This window comes from Heteronotia binoei, chromosome 15, assembly GCF_032191835.1.
Source record: "Heteronotia binoei isolate CCM8104 ecotype False Entrance Well chromosome 15, APGP_CSIRO_Hbin_v1, whole genome shotgun sequence".
In the NCBI taxonomy this organism is placed as follows: domain Eukaryota; kingdom Metazoa; phylum Chordata; class Lepidosauria; order Squamata; family Gekkonidae; genus Heteronotia; species Heteronotia binoei.
The window spans coordinates 15141159-15163441 of NC_083237.1; the positions used below are offsets into that span (position 1 = coordinate 15141159).

Genomic DNA, 22283 nt, shown 5'->3' on the forward strand with positions numbered 1-22283 from the left:
TTACAAGGGCATATTAAACGCTGTATAGTTGAGTGGCTTGCTGAAATCCATAATTTCTGAAACGACTTCGATAAGGGAAGCAATTCCCCCAATGAAGAGATCTCCTTGTTGATGATATTTGTGAAGACTTGAGAGGGGTTCACTGATGGTGCATATAGCATCTTGGACTTTAGACGTTGTTGGATCCAACAGCACTAGAAACAATACCATGAGTAATATCATTGTGCAATTGGTTCATGTGAATATTAAAACAACTCGAATATGGAACAACACATTACAGATGAGATTGAAAGAATCCTATCTGTCCCTAGCCCTTCCACCAACCTGCAATGTGAAATCTTTTATTTCTAGTATAATCTGCCAGCCTTTCCCCCAGTGACCATTTAAGTACCACAGGGATTCTGTGAAGAAGTATTGAATAATTAAAGAGGAGTTTTTTCTGTAGAATTGCTGAGAAAAATAAACATGTTTGTATAAAGTTTTCTCTTCACTAGGCAACTAGGGACAAGCAGTCTCCTCAGAATCCAACTGGAATGGAATTCTGGGGATTTTTACTTCTTATGGTCTGCATGTATGCCAAGGAAGATGAATTTATTTCATGATCATGGTGAAAGAATATGTGTATTTGCCTAGAAATCATATTCATTGTGATTGAATTTTGTTCAGGATTGGACCATTTCTGTCTGGGCGTTTCCTGTTTCATATAGTAGTTTGAATTGGCCTACCTGTCAATGCCTGGTTCAGTGATGTCTCACAATGTTTTGCATTGCCCCCCCCCCCCCAGTCAGAATGAAGAGACTGACACAGTGTGTTGGAAAAAAAACCCGGGCCGCTTTATTGAAACATAACTTGAACGATAAGGATGGCAAGAGGTATAGGCCTACGAGAACAAGCCCTGGGGTCAAAACACAGGACCCCGCCTTGTCCTAGAAGGGTGAGACACCCTGCCCCCAGCACACGGCGCCACTACCATCTGACTGGTGCTGAGCGGCCAGGCCCAAACTCCACCTCCACCTCTGTCGGCATCAATCACTCAGGAAAGATCCGCCCAGGTGAGGCTTTGTCGTGATCTGCACTCCCAGCATTGAGCCATGAAGCCCATCTACCGTTCATACAGACCACCTGCACACACTGGTGCAGAGCCATAGGTGCTCCCCTGAAAAAGCTGTAGCCAATACCTCATCCTGCCAAGCGACCAAATCTATCCAACCTCACCATACTCCCTACACTATCATGCAGTACAAGGTAGGCAAAAAACAAATTCACACAGGCCAATTCCGTGAAAATGAAAAAATTCCTACCTGGCCCCTAATAAGGCGACCGGTAAAACCTGTACTGCATAGGGCAGGTGGGTGGGCCGAGAGCCACGAGAGAGCTGCGCAACACGGGCAGGGAGCCCGGGCTTTATAGCCCCGACCCCACGCCCACTCCTCAAACTCCCAGATGGCCGGGAAGCCAATGTCAGCCTCCCTCCTTCCGGGAGGTCAAAGCACGGCCCCCAGCCTATGACTGGCGTTGCCAGTGCAGCTGGGAAGGGGCCGATTTCTAGATTCAGCTATATTCTTTCCACAAAGTGCATAGTCCCCCCCCTCCAGTTGTTACCCTTTAATTGCCTGTTTTCATACAAGCATTCCTTACAAGCATCTGGACCGAGGCGGCTCGGCGGTATTGCTGTTGCTAGACCTATCGTCGGCATTCGATATAGTCGATCATCAGCTGCTGACCCGCCGCCTCGCCGCCGTAGGATTCCGGGGGCTAGCCTTACAGTGTCTTTCCTCCTTCCTTGAAGGTCGGGGACAAAGGGTGGCAATTGGGGGAAAGGTGTCCCAGAGGCACCTACTTAATTGTGGGGTGCCCCAAGGGGCAGTTCTCTCCCCAATGCTGTTTAACATCTTCATGTGCCGCCTTGCCCAGATTGCTCAAGGGTACAGGCTGGGTTGTCACCAGTATGCTGATGACACCCAGCTCTATCTATTGATGGGCGTCCGGACTGGAGACGTCCCTGAAAACCTGGACTGAGCGTTGCAACCCGTGGCAGGGTGGATCAAGTAGAGTGGGCTGAAGTTGAATCCAGCGAAGACAGAGGTCCTTTGCATGGGCCACTGTGGACCAGGGGAGGAGATCTCCCTACCAGCCTTAGACGGTGCATTGCTGATACCAGTGCGCAGGGTCAAAAGCTTGGGAGTGCTTCTGGAGCCTTCCTTGACAATGAAGGCACAGATAGCTGCCACTGCCAAAGCCGCCTTTTTCCATCTGAGGAGGGCGAAGCAATTGGCCCCTTTCCTGGAACACGGCAACCTAGCAACAGTGATCCATGCAACGGTCACCACGAGATTGGACTACTGTAATGCCCTCTACATGGGGCTGCCCCTGTACCAAACTTGGAAACTGCAGCTGGTGCAGAATGCGGCGGCCAGGCTGCTAGTGGGACTACCTTGGTGGGAGCACCTGCAGCCTAGGTTGCGGGAGCTGCACTGGCTGCCAATTGTGTTCCGAGTTCGTTACAAGGTGCTCTTTATTACCTTTAAAGCCCTATATGGCCGAGGACCTGTCTACCTTAGGGACCGCCTCCCTCCATATATTCCCCAGAGAGCACTGAGATCTAGCTCCCAAAATCTTTTAAAAATCCCTGGACCTAGGGAGGCCAAATTGAAAACAACCCGAAAGCAGGCCTTCTCAGTAACGGCTCCTCACTGGTGGAACCAATTACCAGCGGAGGTTCGAGCCCTGCGGGACTATAATCAGTTCTGCTGGGCCTGCAAAACCATCCTCTTTCAAATGGCCTTCAAGACTGAATCCTGAAATAACATCCAGCCATCCGATATACATCTGATATGTTTTAATCATTATAGCACCTTAATTGTAATGGTTTTAATTAATTAACTAATTTATTTATTTAATGTATTTTAATGTGTTTTATTGTATAATGTATTGCTGTAATCATGGCACTTTCCATGTCTGTGAGCCGCCCTGAGCCTGCCTTGGCGGGGAGGGCGGGATATAAATAAAAATTATTATTATTATTATTATTATTATTATTATTATTATTATTATTATTATTATTATTATTATTATTATTATTATTATTATTATTATTATTATTATTAAGAGATATTGGTGTCAGGCAGATATCATAACATATAGTTATGAGAGAAAGACACCTTAGCTACCCATTCTTGACAAGGAGACAGTACTGACTCTCTGATTTGATAGATTATAGTGTTATCTCTGGGCAAAAGTTCATACCAGAAATAGTTCATCAATACAGGATGAGATGGTGTTTGCCACATCCTGTACATTTGTAATTTACATCCTCAAGACTTAAAAAAAAAAAAAACAGGGACTCCTCTGCATAATAGACTACACTCCCCTGATGTAGCCAATCCTCCAGGAGCTTACAGGGCTCTTCTCCCTCTTTTGTGGCAAATGGGTGTTTTTTGTTTGAGAGTTTGAACTCCCTGCAGGGGTTGGGGGGGGGTGTTGCTGTGGCTCAGTCAACCATACTTTGCTTCCCTTATTAGTCATTTGGGGTGGTGGCCATATTGGGTCCCCTTTCTTCCTCAAGGGAAGGCAGCCATTTTATAAAGGAAGGAGGCCATTTTGAGGGTCTGCCGTAGGTGGCTTTAACTGCTCTTAGGTTGGCATTATTATTGTTCTGGTGCGGATATCCAGTGGGTGCTACGAAGTTGTCGGGTAAGAAGGGGTCTGGTAGGTCCGAGGGGAATCAGCCTGCGCCAAAGGCCCCTATGGCCCCTGCTAAGAGGCCTCTGCCCCCGCTGTCATCTTCTGATAAGGAGGGTGATTAGGTAGTTAATGCTAACATAACGGAAAGGTTGTGGGCATTGGAAGAGGCGTCAGGTATGCCTCCTGCTGAAGGGGTAGGAGTGGAAAGGGCTTCTAAAAGGGTGCTTCAAGCGAATGTGTTAACCAGGTTGTCTATTCTTGAGGGCAGTTCTGGTGCATTCATCACTGGTAGTGCCATGGGTCTCGGTGATCCAGATGGGGGATCATTGTCATTATCAAGAGCTGCTGGAATGGGGTCATCGCTGGTGCCTGTTGGATCCATTGGTAAGTGTGGTGACATTCTGCAGGCATATGCTGGGTTGGCTTGGCCTTGGGGGCCTTGGGGTCAGGCTTTGCCTGCTGGGCAGGGCATCCCTGCTGTGGGTTCAGGGTTTGCTTCCCCCTCAGGTGTGGGCTCATTGTCAAATTGGGCTTGGCCTACTGGACAGCGGGGCCCTTGTGGAGCTTCGTTGGTTGCGGGGCAGCAGGGTATTTATGGGGGGTTGAGGCACCCCTTCTCCTTATGGGGCAGTTCCTTTTATCGCCTTACCTTTTGGGGATGTACCTTTGCCTTTGGGGGACAATTTGTTGCCTGCAACAAAGGACAAAATCTTAAAGGGTGAGTACATGGATATTTTCTCCTTCATTTCCCGCAAATTGGAGAAGGATAAGGAGGATTTAGATGAGAAAGAAAAAGAAAAGTTTAAGAAGCGCAAAGGGGAGTGGACTTGGGCTAATTGGCTGCGGGGTTTTTTTATTTACACTGGGGTGATTGCATGGACTCAGCCTTGGAGGGCGGCTGCCCTTATCCAATACATGGACATAATTTATAAGGGGTACACGAAGTTTAGCGGGTCTCCCTGGATGCAGTATGACGAGGAGTTTAGGATGAGGGCTGCTTTGCACCCTTCTCTTCAGAGGGACCGCATTCACCAGAAGCTATGGCTGCAGGTCATGTCTCTGATGTAGCCAAATTTAGGTGACTGCTCCAACAGTGGTCATTTGGTGGCCAGGTCAGCTGCAACCTCCTCAGCTTTGGCAGGTTCTTCCTGCAGTTCTGTGGGGCAGGCGGTTTTCTTTGTTGGGTGTTCGGTTCTCAGGGAGTGTGTAGCAGAAAGGTCTGTCGATTTAAGTACGAATGCCCCATGTGTGGTGGGTCTCACTCCTTCAATAACTGCCCAAAAGTCTGGGTATGTAAGAATCAAAAAAAGCCAGGAGTTGGGGGAGGAAACTATCAGGCTAGAAAAGAGGCCCAGTCTGATAAAGGTGGGTCCTCTTGAGCACTGGCTGTCCAGATTCCGCGAAGGGCTGACCATGTTTACCTGCTAAAAGGTTTTAAGTTTGGTTTTAGGATCCCTTTTCAGGGGCCCTGGGTTCCATTTATGTCTGGGAATCTTAGTTCTGTTAAGGGTTTAGAGCAGGCAGTCAAGGATAAGATTGCCAAGGAGTTGGCTGAGGGCAGGGTTTTGGACCCATTTCCCAGTCCCCCTGTGCCTAACCTTAGGGTTTCCTCCTTGGGTGTGGTGCCTAAAAAGGCACCTGGGGAATTTCGTTTGATTCATCATCATCCTTCCCCAAAGGGAAGTCTGTTAATGATGGGATTCTTGAGCATTTATACTGTGTTAGGTATAAAAGCTTCGATCAGGCCATAGCCATGGTTCGATGCTGCTTAGAGGGTGCAGAGTTGGCAAAATGTGATATTAAATCTGCATTTCGCCTTTTACCAGTGCATCCTGCTGATTTTGAGCTCTTGGGATTTTCTTTTGAGGGTCAATTTTATATGGACAGAGCATTGCCAATGGGCTGCTCTGTATCGTGTTCAGCTTTTGAGTGTTTCAGCACATTCTTGGAATGGGCTGTTGACGAGAAAATGGGTTTGCAGGATGTCATTCATTATCTGGATGACTACCTTTTTATGGGTCCCGAGAGGACTAGGCGTTGTGCTCAGCTGCTGTCTGGCTTTATGGAGCTGGCCACAGAACTTGGGGTTCCTTTGGCTCAGGAAAGAATGGAGGGCCCAGCCCAAAATCTGATCTTTTTGGGGATTGAGCTTGATACCCTAGCGTAGCTGTCCAGGATACCTTTCCAAAAAATAGTAGATTTAAGGAACAGGATTCATTCCTTTCTTCTTAAACAGAAGGTCACCTTGATTGAGTTGCAGCAGCTGGTCGGGCATCTTAACTTTGGTTGCAAAGTGGTTGTCCCGGGGCGAGCCTTTCTTCATAGGCTCTGTGAAGCTATGGCAAGTCTACGCTTGCCTCAGCATAGAACACCAGTTACCAGCAGCATGAGGGAAGATTTGAGGGTTTGGTGAGAATACTTGGAGTCTTTTAATGGGGTTTCCTTTTGGAGAGTTGACATGAGGCTTGAAGTTGAACTTCAGGTCATGTCTGATGCTGCTGGGTCTTTGGGTTTTGGAGTCTATTTCCGAGGACATTGGATATGGCCAATCGCACAGTTCATTTTTGGGGTGATAATATGGCGGTAGTCCATGTCATTAATTCCCTTTCATTCAAATCCCGGCAGGATATGAGCTTGATGAGGGCCTTCACTCTGCGTTGTCTGCGGCTTAACATATTGTTTTTAGCCAAGCATGTACCTGGGGTGAGTAACGGGGTGTCTGACGCTCTCTCTTGTAAACAGATGGAGAGCTTTCATCAGCTGGCCCCAGATGCCAATTGAGCTGCGGTGCCAATGCCCCAGGAGCTATGACTGATGGGAGAGCCGAGGCCTGCAGAGCGATAGGCCTAGCCATTGCGCCTAGCACCAGGAAGTCTTACGAACCTGCTGTGTGGCAGTTTGAGGACTTTAGGGCTGAGGTAGGGTATTACATTGTTTGGCCCCTCCCGGTAGTTTAGTTGCTTTACTAATGTGTTTTGCTTCAAGGTAAGGGACTGGCTATGTGATTCATTAGGGGGCACCTGTCTGCATTGGCTTTTGCTAGTAAGGCGCAGGGTTATAAGGAAGAAACAGCTGATTTTCGTCTCCAGAAAATTCTGGGGGTGGGGCCAGAGAGGCTGGACCTAGGCTGGACTCTCGGAAACCTATTTCCCCTCTGATTCTTAGGGGCCTGAAGGGGGTTTGGGGCACGGTGTGTGCTTTATATTTTGAGGCATCTTTGTTTCATGCTGCATCTTTGGTAGCTTTTTTCAAGGCCCTTAGAATCAGTGAGCTAGTGGCACGGTCCAGAAATGCTGTTTCTTGTAATGCTCTGTTGCTACGGGATTTGAGGTTATCTGAGGGTAAGGCAGTGATTAATGTCCATTGCTCTAAGACAGATCAGTGTCAAAAAGGGCACCGTGCTCAAGCTTGGCAACTGCTCAGAGCTTGAGTTGTGCCCAGCTGCTGCTTTGGCTGCTTATCTCGCAGTTTGGGGGCCCAGGGAAGGGTTTTTGTTCTGTCACGATAATGGTAGCCCGCTGATGAAGCATCAGTTTTGGGCTGTGACGTCACGGGCTTTAGGTGAGCTGGGGTTGTCCGGGGTGCGGTTTGGGACCCACTCCTTTAGAATTAGGGCAGCATTGACAGCTGCTGCACTGGGGTATCCTCCCTCCTCCATTCAGTGCCTGGGCCGTTGGCGCTCATCGGCCTACATATCTTATGTTCAACCTTTGCTCAGTTCCTAGCTTTGCTTTTTTGGTTGAAATGTTACTGGTTTCTGTTTCTTGTTTGACTGTTTTTTTCTTTTTAGATGCTGTTGTTCCTGGGCAGAGTAGATGAGTTCTCATCTGTGGCCACAGCCATGTGTTTTGGGCCGCACATCAGGCCCAGAGAACTTCGGTCGGCTCTCAGCTGAGACTCAGCCAATATGTTTGTATCGAGTGGTGGGGGCACTGGGGCCTTCAGTGGCCAGGCTGCTGCCTTTGTTATTCCAAGGGAGTATGGGCCTTCCGCCTCAGGTTTTGATTATTCACCTGGGAGGGAATGATCTCAGGCTAGTAAAAGGCAAGGCGTTAGTCTTGCAGGCCCGTGAGGATTTTCAGTACATTAGGGAGCGATGGCCTGTGGGTAGCTTTGGGCTTCCCCATGGGCGCTAAGCCCTAAGTAAAGACTTGGCCTTAGTGGTGGCAGATTTTACTGGGTTAGGGTACTATGCGGCTAGGGGAAGACCATGAAGCATCCCCCTTTTGGGGAGTTAGGGGTCTGGCATAATCAACCTTTGGGCTTAATGACCTTGGTTGGGAAAATGCATAGTGTCCTAGAGGCTCATTTAGAAAGTGCCTTCCACTGAGACTTGCGTCTGCTGGTTGGGACTTCTGGGGTATGCCTCCTTGCTGGGCTGGCCTGGCAGGAGCTGTGCCACACAACTTCGGATGGGGGCTGGGTCTATCGCCCATGAATGGCAGGGGATCAGTCTGGTGAGACCCCTAGCCCTGACCAGGCCATACTTTTGGGTGCCCTTGACATTGTGATTATTATGCTTAATAAAGTGGCCCTTAGTTATACCAATGCCTTGTGTCCGACTCTTCATTCCGAACTGGAGGGGCAAAACCAGCAATCTGTTACAAGTATAAAATGATAAAAACAATTTAAAACAAATATATAACTATAAAAACAATTTAAAACAAGATATTGGGTACCATACAGCTTATACCTAATACACCTAATACAGACTTTTGCAAATTCTAGCTTTCTTTTTGCATGAGCTATGCCTTCCACAGAAAACCTTTTCTTCCATTGTACTTTGGGAGATCCATGCTTTAAAGGCCCCAAAGGTCAAATGCCTTTGTTTGGGGAGGAGGAGGAGAAGGAGGAGGAGGAGAAGAAGGAAGAGGAGGATATTGTATATATACCCTGCCCTCACTACCCGAATGAGAGTGGTTTAAAATCTTCTTGCCCTTCCTCTCCCCAAAACAGGCACCCTGTGAGGTAAGTGGGGCTGAGAGAGCTCTCCTATACAAGCTCTTGAACAGAACAGCTTTGAGAGAACTTGTGGCTGACACAAGGCCACATCAGCAGGTGAATGTGGAGGAGCAGGCATCAGACCTGGTTCTCCCAGATAAGAGTCCAAACACTTAACCTCTACACCAAACTGCAGGATTGCAGATCCCATCATAATTCTAAAACTATTAGCACATTTTGAGTCCCCTAGATCGATTTTCAGATGAGTTATGGCTGGCTCAGTAAACCATGGTTTCCAATGTAGAAAGGAGGGTGTGGTAAGATTATGCCGCTGATGTGATTATGCCGTTCATGGCTTCTGTTGTAACTCCCACAATCATTCTGAAGTAATTGTCCAGTTTTGATGATTCTAACATTTCCCACAGATGAGTAAATGATGACTGTCAAAGGAAAATGTGTAACGTGTTGATGTTCCAGGGACGTCATGGGTCTGGATGTTTTGATTCCCATAAGGCAGTGCAACTACCATAATCATCCTGTATCCAGTTGCCAATTTTGAGGCTCCTGGAATCATATTCAGATTTTCTCTTGAATTATGTATGTGCCAGATAGACAGAAGGATGTTTGGAAAAATGAACTCTTCTTTACAGATTGTAAATATAACCACAGTTCTTTAAATTACTCCTTCTTTCTTCTTATCAGCTGTTCCCTTATGTTCAACTCAGGCTGCAGCACAATAATGAAACATTTGGGGGCAAAGATGCAACCCAGAAGGCCAGCGCTGGAGGCTAAAATGGAGAAGATCTCCACGGCCACCATAGATTTCCCCTTGGTGCTCAAGTAGGTGGGAACAAAAGACAGCCAAACACTGCAAAAGACCAGTTGACTGAAAGTGATAAATTTGGCTTCATTAAAATTGTCAGGCAACTTCCTGGCCAAAAAAGCCACCACAAAACTAACAATCGCCAGGAAGCCCATGTAGCCCAGGACACAGTAAAACATTGTGACAGACCCCACATTGCATTCCAGGACAACTGCTTCAGCCTCTGAGTGCATGTCAGCATCTAGAAATGGAGGAGAAGTGGCTAGCCACACAAAGCAAATGAGTGCTTGGAAAAGGGAACAGGAAATCACAATTGTATAGCCCATTCTTTTCCCCACCCATCTCCTCAGGTTGCTTCCTGGCTGAATGCTTAGGAAAGCCAAAACCACCATGATAGTTTTTGCAAGTACACAAGAAAGAGCAACCGAGAAAACCATGCCAAAAATGGTTTGTTGGAGGAGACAGGGCATCAGATGCGGTTGACCAATGAAGAGCAGAGCACAAAGGAAGCAAAGGAGGAGGCAGATCAGGAGAGAATAGGTGAGGTTCCTGTTGTTGGCTTTGACAATGGGGGTGCTGTGGTGTTTTATAAAGATTCCTAGCACCAAAAGAGTAATGAAAGAAAAGGAAAAGACAAAAGTCACTAAAGTGATCCCCAACGGTTCTCCATAAGACAAAAAAACAATGTCTTTGGGAATGCATTGATTTTTTCCCATGTTTGAGTATTCATCTTCTCTGCAAGTGAAGCACTCATCCAAGTCTGCAAAAAGAGCAAGAGGCAGCAAGAAGACAACTTCAGTGAATCCTATAATTCTTTCTATATCTCATTCTTCCCGTGGATCATACTGTGGGGATTACAACCTCCACATTTCATTCCAGAACCATTGCTTACCTGCAGGAACTTCTGAGGGCATGGCTGGACAATTCCACATGCAGGTAGATTTGTGTTTGTTTTACTTCCCCTTTGAAAATATAGGAGTTGATCGCACCTTTAAGACCAACTTAGTTTTGTTCAGAAGAAGTGTGCATGCACATGAAAGCTTACATTCTGAATAAAACTAAGTTGGTCTTAAAGGTGCAATCGACTCCTATTTTGTTCGACTACTTCAGACCAACATGGCGGCCTATCTGGATCTACTTTTGAAAATATATCACTACTGTTGCATATATTGTATTTGATTGTGGGACATTTTAAAGTGCCTTCAATCTCAAATTGTCTGATGTAGTTTCTAATAGAGGGATGTTAACCTGAGAGAACACAACTGGCCCAAGTTCACACTATACCAGAGCTACAGTGTGGCTTACTTCATGGAAAACTACCAATACAATAAATACTACTGGTTTGGGCCCTATTCCCTTGGGACTTACAGTCTGCTAACAGACCGGCACTTTGAGCCAACCCATAGATGCCTCAGAAGGCACCCGAAAAAAACTGTCCACACAGTAACGTCTGGTGGCTGTCCCAATCCCGTACTTACCACTTCCTCTGGGCCGATCCATCTGCCTCAAAAGGCACAATGTCAAAAGTGGTGCCTTTTCACCAGGACGCCTCTGAGGCAGCTCCAGGCCATTCAGAAGGCTGAGAAGCACCTGAAGAGCACCCAGGGAGCTGTGAATGGGACACATGAGCGTTCCAGACACTCCCCGGGTGCCCACGGCAGCTCCGGGGTGCTCTATTTCTGGCCGGCTTTATTTGTGGTGACCTCAAGCCGTCCCAAATCAGCCGTCTGATATCACCCACATATTTCTTTGGGACTTATTATCAGGGAGGGGAAATCCATTCAATCAGCATTTCAGATACCATAACTGTATATTTGAGTAAAAAGGGGGGGGGGGGTGTCGTAGTGGTGTTGTTGACCTAATGTACTTCAACATGCTTCAGACCTTATGCACATGTGCACACAGACACAGTACTCAAAGCATGACACTTCTGTGAGGTAGGTCTGGTTTGGAATGTGTCACTGGTCCAGGGTCATCCAGCAGGCTTTCATTGCAGAGTGGGGCTCTTGCTCCAAAATTTTAAGCACTGAACACCCCCAGCTCACATCTCCACTTTGAATGGTGCAACCCTCTTTGGGATTGGGCTGTAAATCTCTTACCCTTCTCTACTCATGGCTTCTAGAATCCTCAAAGATTATCTAAATGAGTGATCCTGAGATGCAAAAGACTTCCATATCCTTTTGTTTGTTCGTTTGTTTGTTTGTTTCTTTACATTAGATTTATATACCACCCACTCTGCAAGCAGACTCTGGGCAGCTAACAGTCATGATGAAAAAGTTTAAAATACAATTATAAAGGAATAAAGCATAAACAATTCAAATTACATAAAAGGTGCTATAAGAAAGATTTGTGTATATTTTATGTAATTGCCTGTATGGCATGAGGGTCATGCTTCTTTGAATGTATTCGTATTGGCTATGGATTGTAACACTAACAATAATAAATGAATTTGATTTGATGTCATACCCTTCTGATTGGAAATTTTTCCCTCTGGACAAGGAACGCAGCCATAGCAGCAGAATGGTTCTCCCTCCTTCATTTCCTTCCTATAACCCGGATGGCAACTTGCACTGCAGACAGAAAGGGGCTGTGTCTAATGTATAAATGAGAGAGGAAAATCAGTCTGTAATAGATGTAAAAAGATGTGTTTCTCCAAACTAATAAAGGTCAATAGGCCAAGACAATCACTTCTCTTCTGTGGTGTGTAGTATGATTGAGACATTCACTACCAAGTATCTGATGTTTAATTACTCCTGCAAGGTTTTTTAAGTATGAAAATGAAGAAGGACTACATGAGTTGCAATATCAGGAGGCCAACAGGCCCCATTAAGAGGCAATGGAAGAATCCTTTTTCAAAAGTTGGCCTCATCTTTTCCTGCCTGCTATAAATTAACCCACAGTGGCTATTTTTTTTTCTATTACGTGGTTTCAAATCAGTGTTTGTGCTCAAAGACTGACTCGAAATTCTTTGTACTCTTTTAGAAAATGAAAATGGAGCACCACAGCAGATGTTAGCATAACATATTTTCTTTAATGAAAGCTTCTCCAGATTATGTGGACTAATATTACCTGGTTAAACCTGCTGTTCCATGTGATGTGGTCTTCATTAATGGTAAGCATTCGGCCTGTAGGAGCTCCTGGATGAACCTCTCCAATTTTGACTTTAAGAACAGATTGATTTGGGAAAGCAAGCCAGTTGATAATATCATACCCTGTGACTACCTCTCCACTAGTGTCAAATGAAATACTGTCCCCAGCACTGTTATTAAATGAGACGCTTCTCAAGAAGTAGTGAAGCTAGGTTGAAAAGGAAAACAAAAATTGAGCTCACCTCTTCATTAGAAAGCAAAGGACATGTTAATCATTACGTCTCAATTCTTTTTAAAGAAAGGAAATGTATGAAATGGCATCGCCTGCCCATGAAGCAACCTATGTAAAAAAGCTCACAATGCCCAGCCATTTCATGTTTTCCCCTGGGTCTTCTGCTCAAAGCATTAACCATGAGATTTCTGTAATGAATGTCAATATATCCAAAGCAGATTTGCAACTTACAGACATGCATCTGAACAACACTTGAATAGCATACTCGAGATAGCTACAGCACATTATCTCCAGATTTTGATGCAATAATTCAGACCAAGAGGTGTCAGTTATCAGAGATTGTTAAATAAACAAAATAGTGCAAGAGATCTAATGTCTTAAGCATATTTTGTTTTTGTTTTTTTTTAAATCTTCAATTGTGTTTGTCTGTGTCCTTTATAAAGTTTATATCTGTGCTATCTAGCTTTACATTTTATGACACACACACTGTCTCCAGGACTGTTGTAAAATGAAACACTTTTCAAGAAGTGGTGAAACTAGATAGAAAAGGAAAACTAAAATTGAGCTCACCTGTTCACTGGAATGCAAAGGGCACGTTAATAATTACATATATATATATATATATATATATATATATATATATATATATATATATATATATATATATATATATATATATATATATATATATATATATATATATATGTGAGCCGCCCTGAGCCACCTTGGTGGGAAGGGCGGGATATAAATCGAAATATATATATTCGATTTATATATTTAGTATGTTTCTATTCCGCCCATTCCCCATAGGGTTCAGGCTGGAGTACAACACATGATAAAACAATAAAATACAATTAAAGCATTTTTTAAATAGACAACTCAACAGCACTCAGAAAACTTTGCCGTATCATCACATATTGCCCAGCCTGGCCATCTCATATCATAATATCTCATAGAGATGGCAGATATTAGTCCATTTATAGCACAGGTGACAATGCCAATAGGGGAGGCCAACCAGATCAAGAATAGAAGCCTGCAGCCTCAACTAAAAGCCTGGCGGAACAGCTCCATTTTCCAGGCCCTACAAAAGGCTAATAAGCCAGGTAGGGCCCAGATCTCTGTAGGGAGCTGATTCCACCAGGTCTGGGCCAGGACTGAAAAAGCCCTGGCCCTAATTGAGGCAAGGCAGGCATCTCTTGTGCTGGGGACAGCCAACAGATGACCTCCTGGGCATATATGGAAGAAGATGGTCCTTGTTTAAAAAGCCCCCACAAAATTTATGAAATAGTATGGCCTGATATGTTTTGGTTTTTCCTTTTTATCCTTTTATATGACTATTGTAGATATGACACAGATTCAGTTTTTCTTCTTTCTTTTTGTGTGTGTTAATTTCAAGACAAAATGCATTTCCTACATGTACCATTTTGCTGCCCACAAAATTGGCAGGAAATTCAAAGGAAACAACATTGAGTTCTTTCTCAGGACAGAGCATGGGTTCTTCAACTAGAGGGAAGTTCCACACTTGATGAGATGTATGGTATTATGAAATGTGCAAATTACAAATTCAAAACTGAGACGTTGAGAGAATAAGCTCCACAAATAGTAAGATGGTAACTAAGTTGACAGTGTCTTTTTATTGTTGATTCTTTTTATGATGTAACTCACCCTGAGCCTGTCCTATGGGAAGGGTGAACTAAAAATTGAATAAAATAGATAGATAGATAGATAGATAGATAGATAGATAGATAGATAGATAGATAGATAGATAGATAGATGATGGATGGATGGATGGATGGATGGATGGATGGATGGATGGATAGATAGATAGATAGATAGATAGATAGATAGATAGATAGATAGATAGATAGATAGATAGATAGATATGACTCATCTCCCAACATTAGATCCATTTATCTCTATAGATAAGCAGATGGTCCTAATACAGGAAGAACAAAGAACAGAAAAGTCACAGAAAAGCAATACATCTTGAGAGACCAAGGCTGCGATAGGTGAGTTGTTTGATCTGATGTCATTGTTCCTCCTCTCTAGATTAAAATGCTTGTTCTAACAGCAATATCCATACCAATTCCCCAGTGGTCAGTACCCCATTCTTTGCCCCAATCTTCCTGACACTGGAAAAACTCTAATCTTAATTGATAGAACTGGTCTCAGCACACATTTCTTGATGTCTCAACTCTTCCTGGAGAAATCATGCCATTTGGAAAGTCAGATCACATATTTCCAACTGTGCACTTTTTAATATAGTTAGTGATATGCGCCTATGTAGGTCTTTGACCCAGGGTTGTGAAACTCCACCAGTCTTCCCTCTATGTGAGCAAGCTCAGTTTTTAACCTCAAGCTCACATATTTTTTACTTAGCTCAGATAAAAACTGGCCCAGAACAAATCAATTTACACAGTAACTCACAATTTTCCAGAAGCTCTCACAGTAGAATGTTTAGTCACAAGACTCCGCAGTGTAGATAGAGTATTGATAATCACTTCTCATTTCGGTACCCAAATGGCCCATCAAGACTGAGAGACCCTGGAGCAGGTGCTTTTGAATGCCAATCCTGCCCGCCCCCCAAAAAACACCCTCTCTCCTATTTCTTGGGCTTGGAGAACTGTGGAAATACTCCCTAGTTCAGCTCCCATATCAGCTGGGAGCTTGGAGAGGCTGGCATCCCTAATTCAGGGAGATTTGGGTCAAGCTGGAAAAATTTAAACATCCAGGCAGCCTTGCTTCTGAGTAAACCTGGACTGAATATCTGCCCCAAAATTGTGTGCAGGGCTTTCTGGGCATGGGTCTGAAATATGTCTGGGCACCCCTAGATTACCTCATGTGTTGGAAACAGCAAATGTGAAAGAAAGGCAGAAGGCTCTTGATTGGGCAAAAATGATTAAAAACATTTCTTAAGGAAGAATGATTCAAATAAAAGACTCGGACACAACCACTTCTTTTTTCAGTCTTCCTGACCTTCCCTTCTTACCACACCCTCTGTCCCAAAGGATTTTTACATACATCGATCCCATTTTTTCTTGTATGCTGTAATCATCAGTCACCACTCTCTAAAAATAACAAATAAACAACATCTAAGCACTCATAAGTGCCTAGTTATGTGCAAGTTATGTCAACTGCATGTCTTACTGACACCCTAAGTTCCACTTTCACTGTCATAGTGAACTATAGAGCAAATGCATGGAGAATTGTGTCATTTTTAATTGAATGGATTGGCAAAGAGGTGAAGGATATGAATTTATGAATGTTTTCCAAAGATACTATACTGTACACATTGCATCTTCTTCCACTCCCTATGCATGTGGTTGCATTTGTGTCTAAGATATCTACCTGCCATGATGGTTGACTGAACAAGTTACATTTCTTTCTCTCCATCATTCTTCTGTGTCCATTACAGAATGAATGCAGGGCATGAAAAGCATGTGCAATAGCATAGACAGCATTGTAGATACTGTAGCTTGGACCTGTCATTCTCATATCAAAAACGTCAGCAGGAAGGCTCTCCAGTTTCTCCTCTCCACTGCAGTATTTACCAAACTCCTCCATCAGTGGTGAATCTGAAAAAAGGCAGAGGAATGCCTGTTCCCAGAAATCTTGGATAAAGCCATCTCCTTCAGTCCAAAGAGGCTTTCTACACTGAAGAAATTGCTGAAACCCTGGTGGTTGATTGGTGTGAATTGTGAAGGATATACTTCCATGAAGGTTCTGTTTTTGCCAGTTTCTTTGGTAATAAAAGGATACAAAATCCAACAGAATCGTTGCAAGATATACTTTCCCTATAAGCTCTGCTGTTGTGTATTCTGTTTCTGACAATTGTACTAACCATCGAAGATATGAGAAAGAATGACTATCTCCATGTACAACAACTGCATTGGCTTTACTCTCCATCACAGCATCAAATTTCTCCAATCCATATTGCATCATTGTAAAATAATAATCTACAGTTGTCGCCTGTAAGATTTTTGCTATGAAGGCCACACAGATGCGGTTCTGATAAAACAGAGGAAGCATGGCTTGGTGAAACCTTTCTCCACGCTCATCATCCACAGCAATGACCCCAATCCACGTCCACCTGAAATGCAGAATTAAGAGGAGAACCCCCTTGTATTGCTTGGCTTCACTTGGTACCATCTGATAGACAGAAACACCTGATAATTTTTCATTTATTACTGAAGCAGAGCCATAGGTAAGCTAAAGGAAATGAACATTGGGAGGGAAATGTAGGGAATGAAGACAAAAATCATTTCAGAATACCTCACCCTTTCGGAAAGAATCCACCATAAGCTGCAGAGAAGTGCACACTTTTCACTTGTATTACTAGTCAAAAACCCAAAGACAGATCTATACTGCACTTTCTCGCTGTTTGTGGAGATGATAAAAATTGTTTCATTTCTTTGCATTGTGAAAGGCTTGAGATACATCTGGTAGATGGGTACAACTTATGAATTGAGCTTCATTACTATGAAATGTTGTATTCTAATAAAGTTTGTATTGTCATAAATGTAGTTAGCCTGTAGCAGCAAACTATAGCAGGAGTGTACTGACAACTTAAAAATGATCCCAGCTACCCATCTAGATGAATTAAAGTTATTCTATCGGAATGGAAAGGCCCTACTTTGGAATTTAAGACATGTGTCTGTTTAGAACCAGTGAGTCATTCTTTAAGTACTCTATTCTTCTCTTAAATTTACTTTAAAAATATTCTGTGAAATATTTTATATGGAGGATAATTTCATCATAAAAACGTAAAGGTAGTCCCCTGTGCAAGCACTAGTCATTTTTTATTCTGAGGTGAGGTTGCTTTCACAACATTTTCACGGCAGACTTTTTACAGGGTGGTTTGCCATTGCCTTTCCCAGTCATCTATGCTTCCCTCCCCCAGCAAGCTGGGTACTCATTTTACCAACCTTGGAAGGATGAAACGCTGTGTCAACCTGGAGCTGACTACCTGAACCAGCTTTCACTGGGATCGAACTCAGGTCGTGAGCAGAGGGCTCCAGCTGCAGAACTGCAGCTTTACCACTCTGCACCATGGGTTCTTATCATTTCATCGTATAAGTCTACAAAATGTGTTATGGAAGTTCATATTCTGCATACCCAGCCTACCTGTGGAATTTTGTAGACAGCTAACACAGTTGCTACGTAGTGGGAAGTTTCAGGTTCAAGTCCTCCAATGACTGCTATAGGATTGTTCTTGCTGTCACACTTGTAGTTAGGGAGAAATCTGTTCTTGGTTGAGACAAGTTCTACTGTGGCACAATAGGTCTTCCTTGCATTGAAGTAGCTGTTCCAGATATCCAAGCCCAAGGTGACATTGGGTAAAATATGGAGATTTTCATTGATTTCCTTCACAGCAAATGCCATGGCCAAGACATGTTGATAATGATTAGTCAGCACGCTATAACAAGAATAATTGAGGAACTAAGCAAAACATAATTCAGAGATTATTTTTCATATTTCAGGTGATTCTCTAATATTTTAATATTCATCAAGAGAGTCAGAGCTCTGAGACTCTGTAATGTGATTAAGCATCTATATCCCGCTATCAAGGATTTCTGGCCTATCCAATGAGTCGTCTAGAAGTGTGAGGATGTGTATATCTAAATTCAAACACTATATCCGATCTACTCAAAGTCCTTTATCATCCTCATCCACATAGTGGCTCTCTTTTGATAAGTAATACATTTTCTATTAAAAGTAATATTAATTAGTATTTTCTTCATTAAGTGAAGAATAGTCAATGTCCCTTTCTTCCCTAAAGGTGCATGGAATGGATTTAGGGTGGCTGGCAAATTAAGAGAAATATCCAAATTAAGAGAAATATCCAAATTAATCTCTATGTTCCTAGAATTCAACCCAGAATGAACAAATAGTCAGCTATTATTTTGACATACACAGATAATGTTTATAAGATTTTTTAAAAAAGCCTTCTTTACAAGGGCATATTAAATGCTGTATAGTTGAGTGGCTTGCTGAAATCCATAATTTCTGAAATGACTTCGATAAGAGAAGCAATTCCCCCAATAAAGGGATCTCCTTGTTGATGATATTTGTGAAGACTTGAGAGGGATTCACTGATGGTGCATATAGCATCTTGGACTTTAGATGTTGTTGGATCCAACAGCACTAGAAACAATACCATGAGTAATATCATTGTGCAATTGGTTCATATCAATCGAGATTTCTGTCTTCTCATGTGAATATTGAAACAACTCAAATATGGAACAACACATTACAGATGAGATTGAAAGAATCCTATCTGTCCCTAGCCCTTCCACCAACCTGCAATGTGAAATGTTTTATTTCTAGTATAATCTGCCAGCCTTTCCCCCAGTGACCATTTAAGTACCACAGGGATTCTATGAAGAAGTATTGAATAATTAAAGAGGAGTTTTTTCTGTAGAATTGCTGAGAAAAATAAACATGTTTGTATAAAGTTTTCTCTTCACTAGACAACTAGGCACAAGCAGTCTCCTCAGAATCCAACTGGAATGGAATTCTGGGGATTTTTACTTCTTATGGTCTGCATGTATGCCAAGGAAGATGAATTTATTTAATGATCATGGTGAAAGAATATGTGTATTTGCCTAGCAATCATATTCACTGTGATTGAATTTTGTTCAGGATTGGACCATTTCTGTCTGGGCGTTTCCTGTTTCATATAGTAGTTTGAATTGGCCTACCTGTCAATGCCTGGTTCAGTGATGTCTCACAATGTTTTGCATTCTAGATTCAGCTATATTCTTTCCACTAAGTGCATAGTCTTCCCCCCCCCCTCCAGTTGTTACCCTTTAATTGCCTGTTTTCATACAAGCATTGCCACCCCAGTCGGAATAACGAGACAGACAACAAAATATGGATTAAAGGGCCACTTTATTACTTTAAACAGCAAGGGGAAAAGTGGAGTCAGGTTAAGCCAGGGGTCAGCCCAGACCACCTCCTTAACCTGGAACTGGGCGAGCCCCATGCCGCGGGTGGGAGCCAACTCAACTGCTTAAACCCGGCCGGCCAGGCACAAGATCCCATTCACCTGCACTCCACCATCCCCCAAGCCGTACAGCACGGGATGTGGACCATTCCAAGTGACGGGATCCCAAGGCTCCCCGGAGCCAACCTTGGGCCGTACAGCTTAACGGTCACCCCAGGGACGCCATACACCCAAATGGTGCCATGCCGCGGGAGCTCACCAATACCCCACACAACACGTTCCCAACAATAAACAGCCACAGACAGAGCCAAGCCTCTGCTTAGGCAACTGTCCCCCACCTAAGATAAGATAAGATAAGATAAATTTATTCTTATATCCCGCCCTCCCCTGCCAAAGGTGGGAATTTCCAGCCTAACCGGGAACATGTCCTAGCCCTTGCCATAACCCATCCAAAAGGCCACTTTGCCCTTTAATGAAAAATGGACCCCATCCGGCCTGTACTAATCCTCACAATGGCCTTATGGATGGATCCAACATTTAAAATCCCAACCCTCTCTCCAGGGCTATCCGCAAGGCCCCGTTAGCCTTGTGCCGGGGCCACACCAACCTGCTGGGTCCCAAGCCGCCCGCCACTGCTGGCGCGGTGGCATGTCTGACCACAGGATGAGGGCGCCCGGCCACCTACTGCCAATCATCGTGACACCATCCGAGGCCTGAAGTGAAAGGGGCCTTACCCTGGAGTAAGCCCAAATCATTCTCCCCCGATAGAATCACCAACAAATGCAGCAGGGGGCCCCTCATTTCCACCAGAGAAGTGGAATGAGCCCGGACCACCTCATGACCCATCGGCCCTGCAACTCGATGACAGCCCGCTCACTTAGGCCTCACTGAGAACCACCGGTGCCCAACGAGCACAACGTGCCGCCCAATGGGTGAGACTGTGGTCACAATGAGGATCCTCCTCTGTTCCACACCAGCCACAGCACCTAGAAAAGAAAAACCATTAGAACACATTCCAACGGTACAAACTTAGGCTATATAAAGGTGAAAACGAGTAATCACCCTACGATCATAAAGGCCATATGTAGTTCCGATAAGCCCCAGATCTCTACCAGCAGCAGCTGCTGATGCTGCCCCATTCTACATACATGAGTACCAAGTTTCATGCCATTCAGGCCAAATTTACCAAAGCCTGACTTGTAATGTCTGAGGGCCGCCACTGGACACAAGCTCTTTTCCAAGCACGGTCCTAATATGACCGTGTGAACCCTTTTCCTTTGATCAGTCCTGAAACGACCAACCAGCAAAGAACCTGCCCCCCCCGGGAGCTTAACATCCCCCGCCTGGGGTGCCCTATCAAAGAATCCGTGCGTGAGAGTGCCACTAGCTTCAGACACCCGCAAACCCTGGCAAAAGGCTGTCAAAGCAGCTGCATGAAATAGCGCCTTCTAAACACAGAGGCACAAACCAGGGCCCCAGGTAGCATGTAGCCCGTGGAGGAAAGATGGGAAATCGGCTGTCGACAGCCCCCGATCGCCCTTCCTCCCGAAAACCAACCTTCCAACATTTTGCACTACGGAAGTCATTAACCACCTCCGGATACACCCGGGCCATGTTGAAGAAGGCCACCCCTGCAAGCTGGCCCTTAATGGGTATTACCGATAGGCCCCTCTCCGCTTCTGCCAAACACAAAACTGCATCAGGTGCACCAGCGGAGCCAGCCAAGCTTTTTTACCCCGAGACAGCATTTTCCTGAAAAAACAGAAAACTGACTAGCCGCCCCATCATACGGCCTTTCCGTGCTAGGTGCTATGGCGCAGTAAATTGCCATCTAACTTCATCCATCGAATCAGCCACAATTCCGATGAGATGCGCGCATAAAAAGTCCGGATCTAGTTAACAAAAGCGCACCATCTGCTGGCGAAACAGGGCGTCCATCACTCCATTACTAATGCCTGGTATGTGCTTTGCCAAAACAAAACTTTTAACTTAAGATAGCGCAGTCTAAACCCCCTAACAAGCAGCAAGAAAAGGAAGAGCTGACAGGGGGAGGATAAAGTGAAACGCAGGTGGGGATAACTGGGAACAAATCGTGAGGGGGCATACTGTGAGCTCATTCCAGGCTGGTGCAGATGTTGGCCCAGGGGATTCCAGTGCTCCTGGGGAGGGGAAGATATGACGGTGGGAATAGACAAATATATAAGGGAAGGAGACAGAGACAAAACAGTGCTCGGCCACCTTCCAGTCTACTTCCCATCCCAATGGTGGCAGGTAGTGGGCCTAAGAGGAAATGCTCGTCTCTGTCACTGGTGTTATGCAACGCCAGGTCCATCAACAATAAGACCTCGACCCTTAAGAAGTTTCTACTCCAGCAGGATGTGCACCTGGCTTGCATGACCGAGACCTGGGTGCGGGACGGAGAGACAGTAGCTCTCTCCCAGATGACCCCCCCCCCAGGTTACTCGGACTTTCACCAGTCACGGAGTAACGGGCGGGGGGGGAGTGGTGGCGTTATTCATACAGGAGGGTTACTCCTTTCGGGCTCTCCCGGCCCCAAAGATCGATGGC

General features: G+C 44.6%; 1 protein-coding gene across 1 annotated transcript; it reads right to left on the reverse strand.

The window, feature by feature from the left end:
• Window positions 1-9303: 9303 nt before the first annotated feature.
• Window positions 9304-21329, reverse strand: LOC132583132 (vomeronasal type-2 receptor 26-like). The gene is made up of 8 exons (XM_060254803.1): window positions 21293-21329; window positions 20593-20701; window positions 17894-18185; window positions 16669-16918; window positions 14190-14272; window positions 12518-12745; window positions 11915-12041; window positions 9304-10208 (listed from the first exon to the last, which is right to left on the reverse strand). Exons 1-8 carry the CDS (start codon window positions 21327-21329, stop codon window positions 9304-9306), a joined length of 2031 nt encoding a protein of 676 aa, XP_060110786.1.
• Between the last annotated feature and the right edge of the window lie 954 nt (window positions 21330-22283).

Bases quoted from the DNA above. Each gene is read 5' to 3' on its own strand.
- LOC132583132 (XM_060254803.1), bottom strand. From the start codon at position 21,329: ATGGCCCGGGTGTATCCGGAGGTGGTTAATGACTTCC. The intron at 20,702-21,292 runs GTAGTGCAAAAT...TTTCTTTTCTAG, and splicing joins GGAGGTGGTTAATGACTTCC to GTGCTGTGGCTGGTGTGGAA. The intron at 14,273-16,668 runs GTAAAGCCAATG...ACTTCCCTCTAG, and splicing joins ATTTGATGCTGTGATGGAGA to TTGAAGAACCCATGCTCTGT.